Below are 20,700 nucleotides of genomic sequence, written 5' to 3'. Positions count from 1 at the left end.
GAGTATAGTGCCATCATGTCGGTGCCTTTATGTCACCAGGGAAGGGGGATGAGTGTCAAGGCCTGATTTGCCTGATGATAACTGCTCATGATTGCGTCGTGACTGCTTGTCACTCCAGGGTGAAGACAAGCCATGAGGCATTGCTTGGATGGAGATTCACAGGAAGAAGGCAAAGTGAGAACGTGCTGAGCCACCAGGTGCTGACGTCATGGGGCTCTGCGGTCGTTCCACTTTCCTCGCCCCTGTGCAGACTGGGCTGTATTCGTCCTTCCTGAGTCTTATGAAAAATGGAAAAAGAAAAAAAAAAAAAAAAGAAAGAAAACCTTATGGTAAATGATAAACAAAATCTTGAAAAAAATATTTCTGGAGAATGTCATAGTAATTGATGCAAATATCACTCTGAAGTGCAGAACTGAAAAGATGCATATAATAGTATTAAATTAAAATAGCAAGTACTCCTCATTTTTGCTGTATGATAGTACAATTAGTACTTCAAATTAGACTAAAAATGTAAATGTAATGCTTCTAGTCGAGGGGAAGCAGAGGGGTGGGCTCTGGTCTCTGTCTAGTGATCAGCAATAGAACTTGAAGGAATTGCGTGGGGCTGCAACAGGAGAGGATCAGGTTGAATACCAGGAAAAGGTTCTTTACCGAGAGGGTGGTCAGGCACTGGAACACCCAGGGAAGTGGGCACAGTCTGCAGAGTTCGAGAAGCTTCTGGACAGTGCTCCCAGACCTATGGCTCTGATTTTTTGGGTAGTCCTTTGGGTAGTCCCGGTGGAGCCGGGAGTTGGACTCAATGATCATTACAGGTTTCTTGTAACTTGTGATAGTCTATGATTTTAAATTCTAGTTGGTGTTAACTAATACTGAAGGTACCAAATAGGCTGCATGACTGTGTTTACAAAGAATGGAGAGGAAGGAGTTAATGTAGGAAGCATGTCCAGGTTCATTGTTAGCATCACTTATGTTAGAAGAAAAATATTTATATTCAGAAATTTTAATCAGGACAGATAAGTATCGTGGTACACAAATTCAAAAGGCTGTGAGTCCACCAAGTCATTTTTGAACAGGACTGTTCTAAGTCAGTTCTGTTGGAAGGTTGTTTAGATTAATTGCTTTCAATAAAAATATTTCCCATCTGACTTGAGATAACTGACCTTCCACGTACAAATAAGACAAAAGATCAAACCAAAACTCCAGTCGTGTCACACGGTAAACCTGGAACTGCCATTGTGTTTAACTTCCTGGCTTCCCAAGACCAAAGGGCTGCCTTCAAAGTCAACCTGCAGGGAGCCCCACAGCTGCTTTGCAGAAGTCACGTATGCTTGAACACTGATCCGAACCCCCTCCAGGTGGCCCCATCGTTGCTGTGTGCTGTGAGACCCACGAAATGAAAACTTGTTTGCTGTTAAACTTGCTGCAGTTAACCTGCCAGGACATGCGAAGGCTTTCTGTTGGGGTGTTCAAGGCGATCAGGACTAGCTGAGCGTGGAGACGGCAGAAAACGCTGCAGTACCGACACTGAGGTGCCCGGCCAGGACACAGCGGTAATACCGGCACCGACCAGGTGACGGCAGCCGGCGGCGCATGCGCGCAGGCTCTGTTTAGCCGTTGCCGTGGTAACGAGCCCCAGGCGGAGGAGATGGGGCTGAAGCGGCTGCTGCTGCGCTACTTCCCGCCGGGTGCGGGGCTGGGGCTCGCGGGGCGCTGCCGGGGGGCGGGGGTTGGTCCTGTGAGCGCGGAGCGGGTGTGTGCGCGCGGGGAGCAGCGGTTTCCCGCCGGGTGTTCTGTGAACGCCGGGCCGGAGCGGGTCGTGCACGTGCGGCGGTGACACCGCGGGGTGGGTGCTGCGGCTGCCCCGGCGCCTCGCAGCCTTGGCCGCACGCAGAACGGTGCAAAAGTTCTTCCAAGTTAATCCTTTCTACGGGAAGCGGAGGGGCGGCAGAGTTCTGAGAGCGGCTGTTTCACAGCGGAAAGTGGCGCGTTGTGCCTCCCGCTGGAGCTCGGGGCGCCCGCGGTGCTCTGCGGGCAGCCGGCAGCGCGAGCTGCTTTCCCACAGCGCGGGGAGAGTGAACTGCAGCGAGTGCCTTCAGTACGGCTTGCTTGAAAAGAGCGCTGGTGAAATAACGCAAAAAATACCCAACCAAACTCATAAGCCTCCTTAATTTCTAGAATTGAAAACGGAGAGTAAATATTTTAAGTAGGGATGTTTAATATCCGTTATCTCTTCAGGATTGTTCAGCACTGCATGAGCGCCCGGCCTCCTGCTAGCCACGGGAACTGTGTGCGTTATGGAATCCACACCATCTAATTAAGACATGTTTATAACTTTTTTATTTAATTTTTTTCAATAAGGAATTATTCTGGAATATGTAGAAGGTGGTGAGCTGAAGACCAGATCTATAGATCTACTTGATCTTAGTCCTGAGTAAGTATTTATTTCAGAAAGCAGAGCTGTTTGCTGTTTTATAGCATTCACATACAACTGTATTTGACAGTTTTAGACATAATTGATGTCAGTGATGCCTTTTTTCACTAAAACACACACACAGATAAGAAAATGCACAGTTAAATCATTCTCCTAGCACTTGAAATAGAAAATTTTGTATTCCATCCTGCTTTGTGCTGCTGTTCAAAGTTAGAGCCTCTTGTATTTCTCACAGAATGCTAGTTACCAAGATGCCTATACCAAGCCATCAGAGACAGTGATTTTTCTGTGTCTCACTTTGTAACGCTGCAGTGAGCAACAGTTAGGTCTTGTAATGCTACTGCAGAGTGTTTTCAAAAAGTTGGTCTGACTCAGATCCCCATACACTGCTTTACATGACCTCTGCTGAAATCACTGGAACTAACTGGATGTCAGTTCACAGCTCTCCTCTTGATTCGTTAATCCTCATAACAACCACAAGCAAGGTAGTATAAGACAGATAATTTCCTCTCTTGTGTTTGTGTGGAGAAAGTAAGAATCGTGTGTGGAAATGAAACAGACAATTTACTTTTGTTAGGAGCCTAATTGCTGTTGGGTTCTTTGAAAGAACAAGAGAACATAATCCAGTGATCTAATCATCTGCAGGTATTGAAAGAAGTTTCAGGATCGTGATGTATGTAAAAGTGAAGGATAGGCCACACTGAAGAATTAAAAATGCAGAGTGTGTTAAAGTATAGATTGAAGTTTAACAGGATATCCATAAGTAACATAAAAGACAGAGATAGCTTCATGAGGAAGGAAATGAGGTTTACTGTTCAGGGAGCAGTCTTCAAAAACCTCTAGCTCTGGCTTGTGGGCAGTTGGAAGGCACCAACTGGAAGCTCTTCTGTCTTCCCTGTGAAGAATAAGATGTTTGTTGCACTGATAATATCGACTTAAGAAGTTACTGTGCTGACATTGCTTTAATACAGCTATATCTAACTCATGCACCAGCATTACTGACAATGCTGTGCAGTCAGTTACAGAATGTAGTATGTCACAGGATCAGAGGATTGTTTAGGTTGATCAGGACCTCCTGAGAACATAAAAAGTACAGGCAACTAGGGCAGGTTGAACACGACTCTGTAGTTCGATTTTGAACATCCCGATAGGTGGAGACTCCTCAATTTCTCTGGGAAACTTGTCCTGTTGTTTGACCACCATCGTGTCCAAAATAGTTTTTGTCTTTTCTTTGTCTCTGGGGGAGAGGGAGTTGAATGGACACTGTATTTCCTGCTTTGTTGTTTTGTTTATGACCATTGTCCTCTCAGTTGACACCACTACAAGAAGTCTGGCTCTTCCATTCACTCACATCAAATATTTGTACGCCTAAAAGTTATGGGACAACTCATGAACTTCCATGTCATATCTAGTGGAGTTTTTCATAGAACTCTTTTGCTGGCTTCCAACACCATGGAAAGTTTATCAGGTTTTATGCAGATTTCAAACTGTTTCTTCTGGTTTTTTTTCCACGTGAGTCCTTCCTCTAGGAAACCAGAATGAAGAAGAAAAAAAGCTAAGAGCCTTAGTCACAGTTTTGATCATAACAGTCTACCTATGCTCTACTCAGCAAGCTCTCATAGGAAGAATTTCAAAACAACAACAACAAAAAAATGGCAACTCTATTTAACGGTGGCAAAATCCATTGAGTTTGTTAGGCAGAAAGGCATGATGTTATATGGTTGTCTTTCTTAGTACAAACACTCATAGGAAAGAGTTCTTGCAAGAGGGCAAAATTAGTAGTCAATGTAGCCTCCATATGCAAGCTAACATATCCACGTTTAAAAATTATGTATTTTTGCGTGTCTACTTTGTCTTTTGTCTACTGTTCAGCACAGTACTCTGGATAAAATGAGTCATATTGTGAAAGACAAATTGTCTTGTATTAGCAAGAGTATAAACACTAATAAGATACTGACTAGTGGGGATGTTAGTGTCTCCTGTTCAGAGGCCTTAAATCATTGAAGTCTGGAGTCAATTTTCTACTTATGTGCTGGCTGAAAGTCTGGGCTTCCTCAGTAGTTGTAAGTGTGTGTTTGTGTTTTGACAGCTGGGTATTGTCAATCCTCTGTTTAATCATGGATGGCCAGGAGTCAGCAGTTTGATGATGTGAGAAGATGAACTACTTCTTGGGTGCTCCGTGAGCACTAGTGAACTGTGGACCATGATTTGGAAGTTGTTATAATAAATAAAAGTTACAGGAACAGACATACACTTGTGAAGCCACAAAGAGAGATCATTTTAACACTCTCCACATCTTATTTATGTTGTTGCTACTTCATGGGTAATTCACTAGGAATTTATGAAGCTCCACTTTACTTTAAATATGCATTCCCAAACTGTCAGTTCTGGATGCACAGATCCCATGTCTGACCCTCTGTGGAAACCCTTCAAGAAAGTAAAGTTCTTACCAAGCTAAAATTTTTAAAAGTTAAATCTTAGTGGAATGCTTTACTAAAGATGGACAGAGGTAAAGAAACCAGGAAAGATTTATTCATATTTCTGTAAGCCATTACACCATGAGATACATGCATATTGTTTAATTCCTTGCTTTAGTTTCTCTGCAAGAAATACTATGCTTGTATTTGTAATTACCAGAGGATGAAATAGGCTTTTCTTTTTCTTCTTAACTAGCACAGATGTCATCGCCTTAGTAGAAGAAATTCAAAAAGAAGAACCTCTAATCACAGCTTCTTGCAAGGAACATGTTATATGTTTAGTACAAAGATTGCAAGAGAAACTAGGGGAACAAGAGGACCACAAATTCTATCTTTTTAAGGTCAGAAACATCTTTAAAATGACATTGGAGATTTTGAGGGTTTCATTTGAAATGTTGTGATTATGTTTTTACAGCTGTGCGTTGTACCTGACAGCAAAAATTTGGATTTTATGACTAATTTCTTGGGTGTTTTTGATCATCTCTCTACTGTTTAGAGAGACTGAACCTGGCCTGGTTGTGCCTGTCAGGAATTTCCCCAGAAGGCCAGAGGTATAATTGTTCCAACTCACTATTTACACAGGCTTATGTATGAGGGTGTGAGACAAATAATTACCTTCCTTTACAAGTGACCCTGTGAACAAGCAACACCCATAGTTGTGTTTAAAGAATGCAAGTAGAATCCAAATAATTAGCTGCTGGGAAAGGCCCTGAATATTTTTAATAGAATTGTGTTCTTGTTCTTCATTCTGTGGAACCTGTATTTGTTTTAGGTATTCAGATCCATACAGTCATACCAGTTGTCATTACTTTCTGCCAGCCAACAGATGAGCCAACAAACTGGCTAAAATAGCAGATTAGAAGGTTAGGGTTCATAAAAGCCTTGTTTAGTGAATCCTGTCCATAGGACTGGAATAATACATGAAATAATAAGAGTTATTTGATCTTTTGTACTTGGAAAGCTGATGAAAAAGGTGATGTTAGTCATGTACTCAATATTGTTGATCTTAAAAATAATAATTTATTCAGCAGACCAGACTAGGAGATAATTTTAAGGGAATTATATGCCAAGCCTTCCAAACATCATCTCAGCGTTGGGCCTAAGGCCCATAATAACACTGCTTAAGGAATTTTTGTCTTCTACATTACTCTTCATTCACGTTTCTTTTCTTTGAGTAAGGGAATCATAGTCACTGTGTTCATGCTGTTTTGTGCTAAACTGATTTCCTTTTAAGCTGTTAATGTTTGAATACTGATGGTTTGATCTCAGCTTACAAATTGCCGTTTGTAAGTTTATTTTATAAATAGGGAAGCTTTTTAAGAGCAATGACTAGAGCGACCTTTTGGGTCTCCAAATCCAGGATTTAGTCTGTCAGAAGACAGTAAACTTAACTGTATTTAACTGTGCAAAATAAAATAAAATTACTTCTAGAGATTGCATGTTGCAATCAGAAATAATTAGATGTTCTGCCTTTATTGTGTCAGCAGATGGCAATGTCTAGCTGTTAAAAATTGCTGGTCAGTACTGCTTGTTACCCTAAACATAAGAGGGAGAAGGGAGAACTTGAAATGTTGCCATATACATACAACGTATTATAATTTCGATTCTTCTGACCAGAATTGCACTTCTGAGTAAATAATACAAAAGATCTGTACATTCAACCTTGAAAACAGAGCATTGTGTGTATAATAAGGCTTCTTAAATTTTAAGCCTTTCTTGTGCTTAAGGTATGCCCTCAGCTGTGCTAATGACTTTATTTTCACAACATTTTACATTTTTTTTGGCTCATCACAGAGACTGACAAATACTCAATTGCACATCCAAATTTCAGAATAAATAATGTACTTCTTGTTTGTTGTGTGTAGAACTATGTTTGATTAATTTGGAAATACTCCAAGCAGGGAAATCCAATCAGTTGTGGCTTAATTCTTTCTCTCAAGTAGCTAGAAGTACATACTTTTCTGTGCATGTAAATGAAACACAAGTTTCAGACTTCTCCAAAATACTAATACAGGAGATCAGTATGAGCAAGATTTTTTTTTTTCTTTCCCAAAACGATGTTCAGTGTTTGCATTGTTTGGAAATAAATATTTTTTCCCGTTGCACAAGAGCATAATCTTAAGAGGGCAGATAGGCACTGATGTAAACCCATCCTTTTGTTATTTCCAGTAATTGTGGCAATAGTGTTTTGTTGGGCACCCCACAGAGAAGCAAGCCATGGTAACAAGCTCCCAGATTTGAAACTGCTGGGTAGCAATGGCATGCCATACTGATTGGCATACATTAGGGACTGCTGTAACTTGCAGAACTGAGGTATGTTTTTAATATCAACCTAGGATTTGATTATTACATCATTTGCACAAGCTGTTCTTGCAGGCTTGGAGTTCGGTGACTGAAGCTACTACAGCACTGGAAGCTGAAAGAATAGTGTTAATTCTGTGATCTGAAATTTAACGTTAGCCTACCTTTTCTGTATCTCTCTCTCTCCTTTGCCTGATCATTGTCATTTCCCTTCCATCAGTTTCTACTTTTCTGACTTGAACATCTCTGACCTTCCTTTGTTTTCCTCTCTGAGACAGGCAGCTAAGAAAGCTAGAGATTGTGGTAATGTGTCAGTGATTAAATAGCATTGCTCATAAATGTCTTCTTCATTCATGGTGTTGCAGAGAAGACCTAGTGGACCACTGCTGTACTTTTAACACTCCTTCCCTGTTAGCAGATGCTGTGATTTCCCATGTTATTATAATATTACTCTTCAGACTTAAGCTTGTAGTAGGCTTAAGTTGTTCAAATCTAAACAAATGCTACATGTTAGTCAGTCAAACATTCCTTCGTTGTCATTTTCAAAGTATTGTGACACACTGACTTTTAGCTGAAACTATTTTTATATATGCTTGTAGACTTCAGTCTGCTACTGTAGGTACAGGGTAATGTATTTGAAGCACATATAGTTGTCTGATTAAAGGGTCTTTGAAACAATGTTAGAAAAACAGTAGACTCTGTAACCTAAACAAAAAAGGCAGAAATCCATTTTAAGTCCCTTCTTTGAATTTTGTTTGGATAAGTAACTTTGTTATGGTTCTCTATGCTTTTCTGTCATGATCTCATAAGATAGAGCTGCAATCTGTTTTTGTTCTTTCTGTTTTTGGAAACAAAATCATATAATAGCCAAAAGCATCCTAAGTATGACGTACATATTTCAAAATACTCAGTTCAGTCAGATTTGTTGTTTTACTATCTAAGGCTTAATTGTCATATTTTTTCATCAATGATGTCACCAGGCACTTGTTTTTGGCCTTTCAGACATGGCCTAGGGCTGTTTCACTGGTCTCAGAGAGAGCAGAGGAGAAGTAAACATTGGGAAAAGGCACTTCATTCAGGTGAAATAAGAATCTGAAATCAATACCATGTAATATCTGCAGCAATAATCTGCTGAGGCATGGGTGGTTTTTGTTTTGCCTTTGTTTCAATGAGGGGTTGATACATTACAGACATAACTGCTAATCTGAAAGGAGGAGGAGAAAATACTGGCCTATTGAATATTTTGAGGAATTTGATTTTTTACTTGTTTTTAAAATATACTTTCTTATATATATAAATATTTTCCTCTCTTGTGCCCTTCCCCTTCTATTTCAGGTACTAAGGGCACATATATTGCCACTGACAAATGTAGCATTCAACAAATCTGGTTCCCGGTAAGTTCTTTTAAGATTTTAAATATGTAATACCTAATTCAAGTCTTGTACTTGTAAATTAAATTGTAAGTGAATTAAATTGTAAGTGAAATTCAGTGCTTGCATCTTTTTGCTGTTTATGAACAACTTCAGGTGTGATTGGGGATTAGATTTTCATCTTCTATAGAAGAACCAATGGGAGATGCCAAAATATAGTGGGTGAGATTCAGCTGATGTCTTTTTCTTCTTCCAAGATGACAGTTATCGATGATTACCATATTTCATAAAAAAGGACCTTGGTGGCAACAGAGCAAGTATCACTAAAAGCTCAGAAAGTCATTGGCATAAACTCTTTGGGGCTTTCACTGTTGTGGAATTCTGTCGTGACTGATTTCACTAAGAGCCTCTGCCTAATTGTTTTTTGATTTGTGTCTTGAAAATCTGAAAACAGCAGCTTGTGTTTTAATTAAATATACTAAAGATTTGAAACAAGGGTTTTTTTATCGCTAATATTACAAAGAAGAAGGAAGAACCACCTCTGTGGTCATTAGTCAGTACTTTAGAAATAATGAAAAGATTTGGAGTCTGAGATAAAGATAACTGAAGTCTGTGGAAGTCACTTATTTGAGTAAGTACAGGAACAGTATGGTATTCACAGTAAATAAATTTCTCTTTGTTTTAGCTTTATCACAGGAAGCTATGACAGAACCTGCAAAGTATGGGATACTGCGTCAGGAGAAGAGTTGCATACACTAGAGGGACACAAAAACGTTGTTTATGCAATAGCTTTTAATAATCCCTATGGGTAAATACATTTTCTCTAAGATAAATCATAATTGATAATTTAAAATAAGATGGACTGTCTCAGTTCAGATTCTAAGTTGGAAAAGTTCAACTGCAGCTGATCACCGTAGGATGTATGTTATTTGTATATACATTTATACATTTAGGAACATTTTCTGCTTAAAGTATATTTAGAAATTCAAAGCTTTTGTTACTTCAGTTAAGGAAAAATAAAATCATAACAAAAGTGGATTTTCCATTTTTTGTATTGCATGCATATTAAGCATTCACTGTGATTTAAGACATAATACAAATGTGTCAGAGATGAGTAGTTTCTATAGAATCCACAGGGTGCCACTGTATGGATATCAAATATGCATACGTGCATCTTCTGTTTTATGCAGTTACTGTTTGCCTTAGGTCAAAATTGTCACCTGTTAGATGAAGGGAATTTCTTTGCATACTGAAGTTTTCTTGTAATTTTCTGCATTAGGGAGCTTTTGTATAAGTAAATCATTTTGCCTCTTTTCAAAATGAGATAGAAATTATTTCCTGTTTGTTTTATATAGTTCACAGGAACTGATGTATGACAAAAATCTGTGCAAAGATCAGTGGCTAGACTATAACATAGAAATGTAGAAATGATGCATCCTGAGGGGGATCCTTGAGCTACGTTTAAATTAAAATTTAAATTAAAAAACAACTTTTTGCTACTAATCTTTAGGCTCCAATACCATCTCTTTTGCTACATTTTTTTGGCACCTCACTTCAATTCTATTTTAGCTGCAACTACTCACAACTCTTGCGCTCTTAAGTGGGAGCAGAGCTCACCCTCTCTTCTACTTATAAAAAGCAGATTCTAACAGTGTACAAACAAACCAACCCTACTAGTTGAAATAAGGCAGCTTTTAAATACTTCTGGAGGTACAGCAGAAAACTTCATGACTAATGTTACTCATAGTTTATCTGTTATTTTTTCTCCTTAATGCAACTTCTGTTTGTGAAATCCTGCTCTGGGATCTTGTAGTACAGCAGAATGCATGTGAGAGCATAAAGCCTTTCATGCAATTTTCTGCAAGGAACTCCAGATTCATTCACCTCTGTCTCACGTTGAGCTGCACAAAGGGAATGGCTGCTGGCTGAAGTGGTGGCAGTTGCCCTTCATTATGTTCACACAAGCAGAGGCAGAGAAGGTCCCAGCTGCCATTCTCTGCTTTGCAAATCTACACAGGAACCGTTGCTATTTAATGAACATAAACTATTGCTAAACTAAAAGCAAGAGTTTGAAGAAATATACTTTCATGCTTTGAAGACTAGATATTGTTGCTCTGAGTTCTACTGTGAGTCTTTGAAGTTAGATTTTTTTCTTCTAAATAAAAACAGTGCTTTTCCATTTAGTGACAAGATTGCCACTGGATCTTTTGATAAAACCTGCAAATTGTGGAGTACTGAAACAGGAAAATGTTATCATACTTTCAGAGGACATACTGCAGAAATAGTGAGTGTGAAAGGATATTTCTTATTCCTTTATGACACCATGCATGTCTTTGGGTTCCATGTCTCTGAGTCCAGTGGATTTAAGCAGGAGCTTTGGAGTAAGGGTTTTTTGCATTCCAAATGAACAGTCAGAAGAGCCTTGTAGTATTTCTGTAAGTCATGAACTATTAAATTAGTTCAGACTGTTCTCTTGTTTAGAAATATTTTGACTTTCTTTTGAGAAAATGTATAGAAATTATCTGCTTTCCCTTTTCCCACTTTTTTCTCTTCAATGTTTCTTGCTATAGGTATGTTTATCGTTTAATCTTCAAAGCACGTTGGTGGCAACTGGAAGCATGGATACCACTGCCAAATTATGGGATATAGAGAAAGGAGAAGTAGTATTTACTTTAAGAGTATGTTTTCATTCTTTATGTTTTTAAAGTTGTTCTTGCTTTTAAGAAAATTTTCTGTCTCACAAAATATTGTTACAGTTTCAAAACGTTCTGAGAATTTCTGTTACCAGGTAGTCCCATAGTGACCACAGTTAGAAAACATCAGGAAAACTTGAAGAGAATGATAAGAACATGGTGTTTTTTAAGGAGTCCTATTTATCAAAAGACAGGTCTTCTCATTTCAGTGACATTACTTTTATAGGATGGAATGCCTTCCACTGCTAACTAAAATGTTGCTATACAACAATTTATCACCTCCTCTGAAGTAACATAAAATAACTCTAAGAAAAATCAGTGTCAGAGGTTGCATCTGCAGATTATCTTCCTGTAAACATCAGCATGAGAAAGCCATCCAATTACCCGTAGGTTGTGATTTATCTTTGCTCTACAAGCAGAAGAATACTATTCAGTTACCAGTAGATTACGATTTCTTTTTGCTCTACATGATTTGCTAGGATTTTACTTGTTATGATTGGCTGGCATTGTTTCCAATTTTTCTTGATTAAATCCTAGGTAGTACATAGAGTACCAGCTTCTTCCTTTGTGTAGGTGGCCTATAGAGCGGGGGAGGCATTTTCTTCCCTTTGGCTTTCTCTCAGAGCCCTTAGGAGAGAAAAGAGCAGTGGAATGTGTGAATGTACAAGTATGTACACATTTTACATGAATGCAAAAATATGCTTATGCTCATTTTTCCAAGCCTCTCCACTGAGACCAGAGACAGGCCATACCGTAATTTACTGTAAATGAATCATCTGATTTCAGTATGCATTGGTGAACAAACGTGATTCTCCTCAAATGAAATATGGAAAATATCAGTCACTTCTCTGGTTATTCACCTATCACCAGCAATTGCTCACTGCTTAAGCAGTGTGCCTGATTTTTTCAGGTGTTGGGATATTGACTCACTGTCCAATAGAGCTTTCTGTTAAAATTGTGATATACTGGGCAAGACAGTAAATAATATTCTGAAGTGGTGAAGAACTGTGCTGCTGAAAAGTTAAGAAGTTAATAGAAAAGTGGTATTTGCATTCCCAAACTCCTTTTTTAAAATTCTCTTAGGGTCACTCAGCAGAAATTGTTGCATTGTCTTTTAACACCGCTGGAGACAGGATTATCACCGGCTCCTTTGACTGCACAGTAGGAGTGTGGGATGTTGTCACTGGCAGGTACTAAAGTACTAATAAATATCATTTTACACTGCATATTTAATGAAAAATGAGAGAGAAAATGTTGAACAAATGAAACAAATTACAGACGGTGTATTTTTGCCTTTTTTAGAGTATGTATTACTTCATCTTTTCATTTTTTTATTCAGTTCCCTTTGTTCTTCTAGAAAGAAGTGCTCTCACCAACTGCTTTTGTATGCAACAGGTTTAGATGTGTGAGCACTGAGGAGGCAGACACAATGGGCAGACCATAGTGGACGCTCCAAACAGGAAAATATTTCATCAGCATGGAAACTTGTGGTTTTGTCGGTGTCTAGAATTTCTAGATGGAACCGACTATTTAAGTTAAAATAATAATAATTTTTAAAAAACTATCATATTTCATGGAAAATTTGTGTAGTCACATTGACTTTAAGTAACAGATGGTCCACTTTTCTCCTCACACTCCTGTATGTCAGTATATATTTATGAAGAGGAGAAAATTTGATCCCACTCACTGTAGAGAACAAAATGTCTAGATTATAATGCCAACAAATAATAATTAAATAACTAAATATGAGCTTGTTGTATTACCCTGATAAATCCTCGTGTTTTTTTCAACTGGAAACTCATTGTAAGCAGAATAACAAAATAATTGTTCTGATTATTGACAAGGTAATTTATGAAGATAAATATTCTATTATTTTTTTAGAGGTATAACTGCTTTGTTTTTTTCTTTTCTTTGTGAAAACAAGCGAAATATCTCTGAAATTAGTAAATAAAAGTGTGTGTATAGTGATGTCTTGGAGAAAAACCCAATGTGTTCCCATTTAAATGGAACGTTTTACATGGCATTTCACCAGTATGTTTTCTGGGTTCTTCCTAATTCTAAATCCGATAGATAATGGTTCTGTGCTATTTATTCTGCTTATTCAGTGGAGATTTACACTTAGGCCATGGATTGTCTTTTCAAGATTTGGAAATCAAAGTTTTTCAAACCTTTTCAAGATTAAATATTTTGGGTATTAGCTATTACAGTAACAGCAATCCTGCTGGCCAAATAATATGTTCACAAAATTCTGAATTTCGCTGCTCTCTGTTTGTTTATTTGGTATTACTGTAGAAAGATCTGTAGAATACAAGCTTCACATTGTTAAAAAGAGAAGAGTCTACAAAACAACATGAATATAATTGAGCTTTTGTTGTCAAACAAGTAGAGGATTCAGTTGCTCTAGAGATTTGCTTTATGAACTGTTCATTTAGCATTTATATTAATTTAGTTACCCTTACACATCGCATGTGAAGATTTCAGATACTTAAACTCATTTGGTTGTTTTTCTAGTCATTAGTTTATCCTTTAGTTGAAGCTATTTTCTATTAACGGTACAATATTATTAACATAATGATAGAATCTAATCCTTTAATATACACACCAATTAATCATTTTCACCATTCAATGCTTTATAGGGTTCATTAATTCGTAGTAAGCAATAGTGGCTAATTGTACCACTCTATTCAGCTGAAGCTGTTTGAACAATTTCATGGAACTAGTATTGTCAGTCCTTGAGCAGCAAACAGTTTAGGATTAATGAAGATTAGACATCATATTTCAGTTTGGCTGTCATTTGCCTGTTACTTGGGTACAAGCTCATGTTAAGTACCTGATTAAGTTCCATTGGACCTTCATTGGATTTTATAAAAGATTTAGATTGAGTAGTTAGTGATATGGAGTTTTGAAAAGACACTGTTTATAGTTAATTCAAGCAGAATATTGGGAGAGTAATGTGAAAAAACTTGGTATACGTGCTTTGTATCTAGATGAACAGAATAAATCCATCTCTGGCACTGAAAAGTCATTTCACTGTCAATACAGTCTTAAAAGCAGTTTTGGAACAGAAGAAAGGGAGGACTCTTTCATTTGATTATTTACTCAAGGAGTAAAAATGGAACTAATGCAGTACTGGGGTGCTAAATGAGCTGCACCACTCCATTTGATTGCTTTAATGGCTACCATAGGGAAGATTTGACACCTTACCTATGACATTTTGTAAGCTTGGTTATAACTTATATTGATATATCAAAATATACACAAAATATATGAATTCTCTTTTTTGCAGGATGTTGCATATTTTAATAGGCCATCGAGGAGAAATTAGCAGTGCACAATTCAACTGGGACTGTTCTCTTATTGTCACTGGATCAATGGACAAAACATGCATGGTAAGAAAGTTGAGGATGCACTGAACACCCAAGTACATAAGCTTTTTTATTATGCATTATAATGCATTGAATAATTTGTCTGTTTTTGTATAGAAGTTGGTGAGTCCCTGTTTTTGTTCAGAAAAGCACGTTCGACTATTTAAAACACTTTAATGTAAGTTAATGACAGTGAAGTTAATAATTTCACCCAGTGAAGCTAAACTAAAGGGTGAGCGTTGGCCATTACAACTTATTTATATTTTCAGTGCAAAAAAGGACTACTTTGCAGTTCATGTCCTTGAGTCTTACTCTTTTTATTTTTTTTCCCATGATACTTCTGTCACAAACATCACATGTGACTTTTTGCAGGTCACTAGGAGCTAGTTCTTCATTTGGATTGTTTCTAATGAATGCCTGTGATTGTTAGTGTTAAACTGCAGAAGGATTATGTTTCAGTGGTGAGAGATTGTCCATTTCTCATCTGAATACAATTGAAATAATATTGACAAGGAGGTGCTCAGCAGTTTGACAAATGTACTGTGCCAACATTTAAAAACGAGCACCCAAATCTATGGCATCTTTGTTTTACTTGCTGTAAAACAGACAAAGCTGTAACTTTTCCAAAATCTAGCTCTTCAGAATCAGAAGAGATTCAGAGTATGTAGGAATCAAATGTCTGATTTTCTTCTGAGCCCACTATACCATGTGTAATAGCTGGACACTGTGAAAGACATTCCTCAGGATAAATTATTGGAGTATCATACAGAGAGATGTTTTTAAGTGTGGTGCAGTCACCTTCCCAACCACAAGTATTCAAAATGCTCATATTTTGGAAAATAAAAAAAGGAAAAAAAAAAAGCCACCTGCTCTTCACTTTCTTTAGGTAGCACAAGCATATTGTAGCGCTTTAGACAGACAATTATTCTTTTCCTCAATTTGGGCTCTTGTATCTCTTTGCTGTATCTTTTGAATTCTTTTCTGTTCAGTTTTTTATGGAAGCTTTCTCATTGTCTTATTGATACATAAAACTCTGTATTTTCTAAATGGAAGAACATTATTTTAAACTAATACATACGATTCCTTAAAGAATTTGTAACTGAATGCAAAACCTTTGAGTTCCTTCATGAGTTTTTCATTTCAGTGAAGTCTGATTGAATAATTATGTATTTTTAAGGTTCATTGAAATCAATACACTGAAATACAAAATATGCAGTGCTTCATTAAGCTGATAAAACCATGACTCTTTATTGATTTATATCCAGGTTTCATGTTAATACATTCATTCAGGCCTCAGAAAGTACTTATACATGTCACTTAATTGATCAACTAGCTATCTATTAAGTACATTAGTCAAAATAAGCAAAAAAAAAAATAGCCTTTATTTGCCTATGCAGCTGTGGAACGCTATGACTGGTGCACATATAGCAACTTTAACAGGTCACAGTGATGAAATAATGGATGTCTGCTTTGATTATGCTGGCCAGCGTATTGCAACCGCCTCTGCTGATGGTAAGTGAAGTGACTGGAACTACTATGAAAATATCTTTGTCCTTTCCTTTGTTTGCTTGATCAAAGCAGAGTATTATGAGTTGGAACTATAGGTCAGATTCTGTTTGTTGCATTATGGAAAGTTTTGCTTAAACTTTGGAATTTCTCCCCAATGAAAATTTTCACTGTTTATCATGCCTACTTTTTTTTTTTTTTTTTTTTTTTTTTTAGGAATCACAATAAATGATTTTCTGTATTCATCTGCACATAATGATAATACCATGTTCTCTTCCCACATTATTTTGGTTTTGCACTTTCAGGAACAGGTTACCAGATGATGGGGAGCACTATTAGGATCTCATCTGCTGTAGTTACAAAATTAATGCTTAAGACAATATAAAAAGTTTTCTGAAATGCAATCAGTAGCTTATTAAATATAATTAATAGCTTACTAAATGGAATGTATATCTGAAATAATGTTTGAAAGAAAGCGTGTTAAGATTGTCATGTATTTCCTTTGAAATCAAACCTGAGGATATAGTCCTTCTGGTCTTACTACTGTGTTCTTATTTAAATGCATACTTAACAACAACAAATAGCTCCTAATCTACTACAACAGGATCAGGAAGAGTCTACAATGCAGAAACAAAAAAGTGCATTGCAAAACTAGAAGGGCATGGAGGTGAGATTTCAAAGGTAAGTTGTATGTGATCTTACCTTTTCTAATTTAATTATGTGTAACATCCAAGCCAACGCTAATTAGTAAAAATACTAAACAGTATTTTTAACAGAAATACTGTTAAAGAACGAGCACAAGCATTTGAGTATCTTGGTGAAGAAGGCTACTGCCTTCTGAGATTTTTAGCATCACCCTTATCGCTCACTTCCACCAGACCTCCTGCTCTTTACTGCTTTTGTTTCTCTGCACACCTGATTTATGGAATGGAAACAAAAGAGCATATTTCTGTGGGAAAATACATGGTGCCTAAGACACTTGGAAGTTCAGAGCCCATTTCAAGATCCACTTGGTCTTGAGTTCACTCATGAACTTCACTGAAAGACTTGTAGAGCTCAGCTGTAGATGCTGAAGTTCAGCTCCAAATGAATTTAGCTGCTTCCAGAAGTTTGAATATTATTTTTAAAAATGTTATTTAATGCTTGTGAGTTTTCCTTATTCTTTCAAATGAATAGCTTTCATGTAAATATGCAGTGTATGTACTGTGAGAGTGTGAGTGCTAGGGAGTGTATCCATCAGGATCCTCAGGGCTGGTATGATTTCTTTGCTGCGAGTGAGAATCCACTTATCTGGGAGCATGCTGAAAAGGTAATCTGTTTGTGCAGATGTTCTGTGTAGCTGTGATCACTTGGGATGGTTATTCAGGGAAACAGGCATTTTGCCCTTAATAATTAAGCAATAATGCATTATATAATAAACCTGATATTGTCTGGTTAGTTCTTAAAAAATATGTATAAATCTGATTATCAGGAAATGCATGCAATTTAGGGAGTGAACCTTTAACAAAATATGAAGACATACTGAAGAATAAGTTGCCTTCAGTGGGAGTTTGGATATTACAGATACATATATTGTTTAAAAAAGATGTTCACAAAATATGCATATATTTTACATTGAAATAGTGATAATGTTTAAATGAAGTTGTTACAACAACAGCAATTCTGATCTTGGGGGATAATGATCTGAAATCTTGATCCTTTTGTGTGGTCATTATATATGGACCTTTGTACAAAATTTCCAGCCACATAATTCTGCCAGTGGCGATGCTAATTTTAGCAGAAAAACTGACTGCATTATTTACTGTCTTCTGCTTTCATTTTCTAATCTCTAGATACGCTTCCTTTTCCAGGCATGTTAACATGGTAAGTAATATAATTATTTTCTGTATTTTTTAAAGATATGTTTCAACCCTAAGGGCAATCGTATTCTAACAGCCAGCTGTGATAAGACAGCTCGACTCTGGGATGCTGCTACTGGACACTGCCTTCAGATATTAGAGGGCCACACTGACGAAATATTCTCCTGTGCTTTCAATTACAAAGGCAATACAATCATTACAGGTAACTAATGTATCCCAAATTATCTTTTTTCTTTCCTTTGTTTTGAAACACGTTTTCAATTTTATTGTGCTGAAAAAAATAGAGTCTGCAAAGTGTTGTGGGGCCACTCCCAAATGTAAGTTGCCAACAATTGCTTAGATACAGTCAAGAAAAGCTATAACTTACTTTGGAACTGAAGCTTAAATGAATATGGCTGTGAAAAAAATTGTACCAAAGCACCTGTTGGCAAGTAGTAGCCACAGAGCAGTGTCTAAGTCATGCTCTTGTACTGAGCTACTGTGAGGGAGTTCTGGATGAGGAAGATGCAATGCTTTTTCTAATGAGAGCACACCTTCTGGTTACAGAACAACGCAGCCTGTTCAGGTTTCAGTTACTTCAGACAAAAATTCCCTGTGTGGGAAAATGTGAGCAGGTTTTGTGACCACTTGGACCTTTGCACTGAACCCCCTAAATATCCACGTGCAAGATGATCTCAGTGAAAAATACTGCTGCAGGGCCTGCTGTCTTTTGCTAGTCATGGACAGAAAAATATTGTCCTTCTGGTTTCTCTGTTTTCCAGGTAGCTGGTCAACTGAGTTGTTAACAAAGTTGAGTGTGTTCTGCAATACAGCTAAATAATTCCCTCAAAATGTGTTTATTACTAGGGAGCAAGGATAACACCTGTAGAGTATGGCACTGACTGAAGACAAGGAAAGATCCAGTGTGGTATGTGCCTACATCCTGAGTTCCGTAGTCAATAAACTCAGTTTCAGATATGCTTTACTTTTAGTCATTTGTTGTGTTTCTGCTCTGCTCAAGTAGCCAAGTTACTTCAGTTTTTGTAGGTTTGAATTGCTGATTCCTGGTAGCTAAAGATTCACAGAACAGTTAAATTTCAAAGAGCCCTCTAGAGATTGGCTAGTCCAGTAATCCTGCTCAAAGCAGTGTGAGCTCAGCATGCTGCCCAGGAACACAACAGTGACTTTTGGATATCTCCAAGAATGGAGATTCAACAATTTCTCTGGGCAACGTGCTCTACTGTTTATCAACCTCACAGTAAAAAAAAAAAAAAGATCTTTTTTTCATTCCTCTTTAAATGGAATGCTTTCTTTGTTCCTGTTTCCTGCCTGTTGCCTTTTCACACAATGCCACTGGCTCCATTGTCAGTTATCTGAGAGAAGCTGTGTATCAATGAATCCAGTAGGATGCTCCTGTTTCTTTGTTTCTCCTGTGTCATTGTTTCCTTGTAACCTTTTAAATAAACATAAAATTAAACAGCACTACTGTACTCTCAAGAGTGAAAGATGTGTTGTTAGATACCCGTTTTGAGGACTTTTAAAAAAAATTTTTATGAAAATATTGAGTTAAAATGCTAGGTTTTGTTTTTTGTTTTTTGTTTTTTGGGTTTTTTTACTTGTAATATAATGTCCTGCTTGATATTTCCAGGAGCAAACATTAGCTACCATTTGTGAGCTGCATTACTATTAAACTACTGCTTGCCTGCTATTTACACCGCTTGCCCACGTCTTTTCATTTGTCTTTGCTCATCCTCCATTCTTCCATTCTTCTGTGCAGTAAAACAAAAGATAGTTTAAGTGGTGACTCTGAATACAGCCAGTGTAAAGAAAAACTGCGCATCAAAGATTTGGAGCTAAGGATCACGACATGAGCTGTGAAGTGGATTCTGAGCATAAACTTTCTTTGGAAGTACATTTTTGCTTAATCTTTTAGGTTGTGTTCTTTTCTGCTTTCTATTCTAATTTTTCTCTTATGCTATGCTAGATTCTCAATGAATCAAACATCTGTGGTAGTGTTTGACTTCCAGGTCTTGCCATATTTTTTTACCACAAAATTGTGACTGGTTTGTGGTTCTACAAACTGAGCACTGGACTGGGATGCTCCCTGGTCTTTATTTCTGTTTCTCTCTAGACTTGCTGAGTGAATAGGAGTGCTTTTCAGTCTAAGTTATCTGGGCTTCTTGCTCAAATGTGAAATGCTTTAACATCTCGTATGATTCACAGCACAGCTGAAAAGTGTGCTGACTCATAAAACCTTAAACAGTACTTTCCAGTACACCATCATATGAATGGTTTCTGCACCTTAAGGTAGATTTAATACATTATGAACATTAGCAGTGCATTCTATAGATTCATCATCCTGAAACCATTCTTTGCCAGTGAAATCAGGTTGATCTGCTCCCCTGATTTTACTTCCATTTCCACAACCAAAATTTCATGTGTGTGCTCTAACTTTATTATCTTTATACCTTTACTTTACTATTATCTTCATACCTTTATTATCTTTATGCCTTTTTAATCTTATCACAACATTTTGCTTCTGCATACGTTGTGCTTTCCAAGGCACCGCTGTAATCACAGGGCTGCTGGAGCAGAGTGAGATTTTCTGTATCTTCCTGTAACGCAGCAATTTCACCCCCTGCAATGTTACTGAACAGCATTACTGCAGGAAGCTCGCAAGGTGTGCTGTCACAGTAGAAATCAGATTTGCTTTATTATT

The 20,700-nt window shown here is 37.3% G+C and overlaps 1 protein-coding gene across 1 annotated transcript; it reads left to right on the top strand.

The window, feature by feature from the left end:
* Window positions 1-1,645: 1,645 nt before the first annotated feature.
* Window positions 1,646-19,324, top strand: DAW1 (dynein assembly factor with WD repeats 1). The gene is made up of 14 exons (XM_042820890.1): window positions 1,646-1,822; window positions 1,935-2,121; window positions 2,359-2,431; window positions 5,105-5,249; window positions 8,545-8,603; window positions 9,265-9,387; window positions 10,764-10,863; window positions 11,150-11,257; window positions 12,356-12,462; window positions 14,559-14,661; window positions 16,035-16,149; window positions 16,748-16,824; window positions 18,042-18,204; window positions 18,849-19,324. Exons 1-14 carry the CDS (start codon window positions 1,646-1,648, stop codon window positions 18,881-18,883), a joined length of 1,572 nt encoding a protein of 523 aa, XP_042676824.1. The 3' UTR covers window positions 18,884-19,324.
* The last annotated feature ends 1,376 nt before the right edge of the window (window positions 19,325-20,700 follow it).

This window comes from Centrocercus urophasianus, unplaced genomic scaffold (genome assembly GCF_019232065.1).
Source record: "Centrocercus urophasianus isolate 14NV4802_14NV808 unplaced genomic scaffold, USGS_Curo_1.0 seq_19, whole genome shotgun sequence".
Classification (NCBI taxonomy): domain Eukaryota; kingdom Metazoa; phylum Chordata; class Aves; order Galliformes; family Phasianidae; genus Centrocercus; species Centrocercus urophasianus.
Note: the sequence above shows the minus strand (reverse complement) of the source record. Positions and strands in the feature narration are given on the sequence as shown.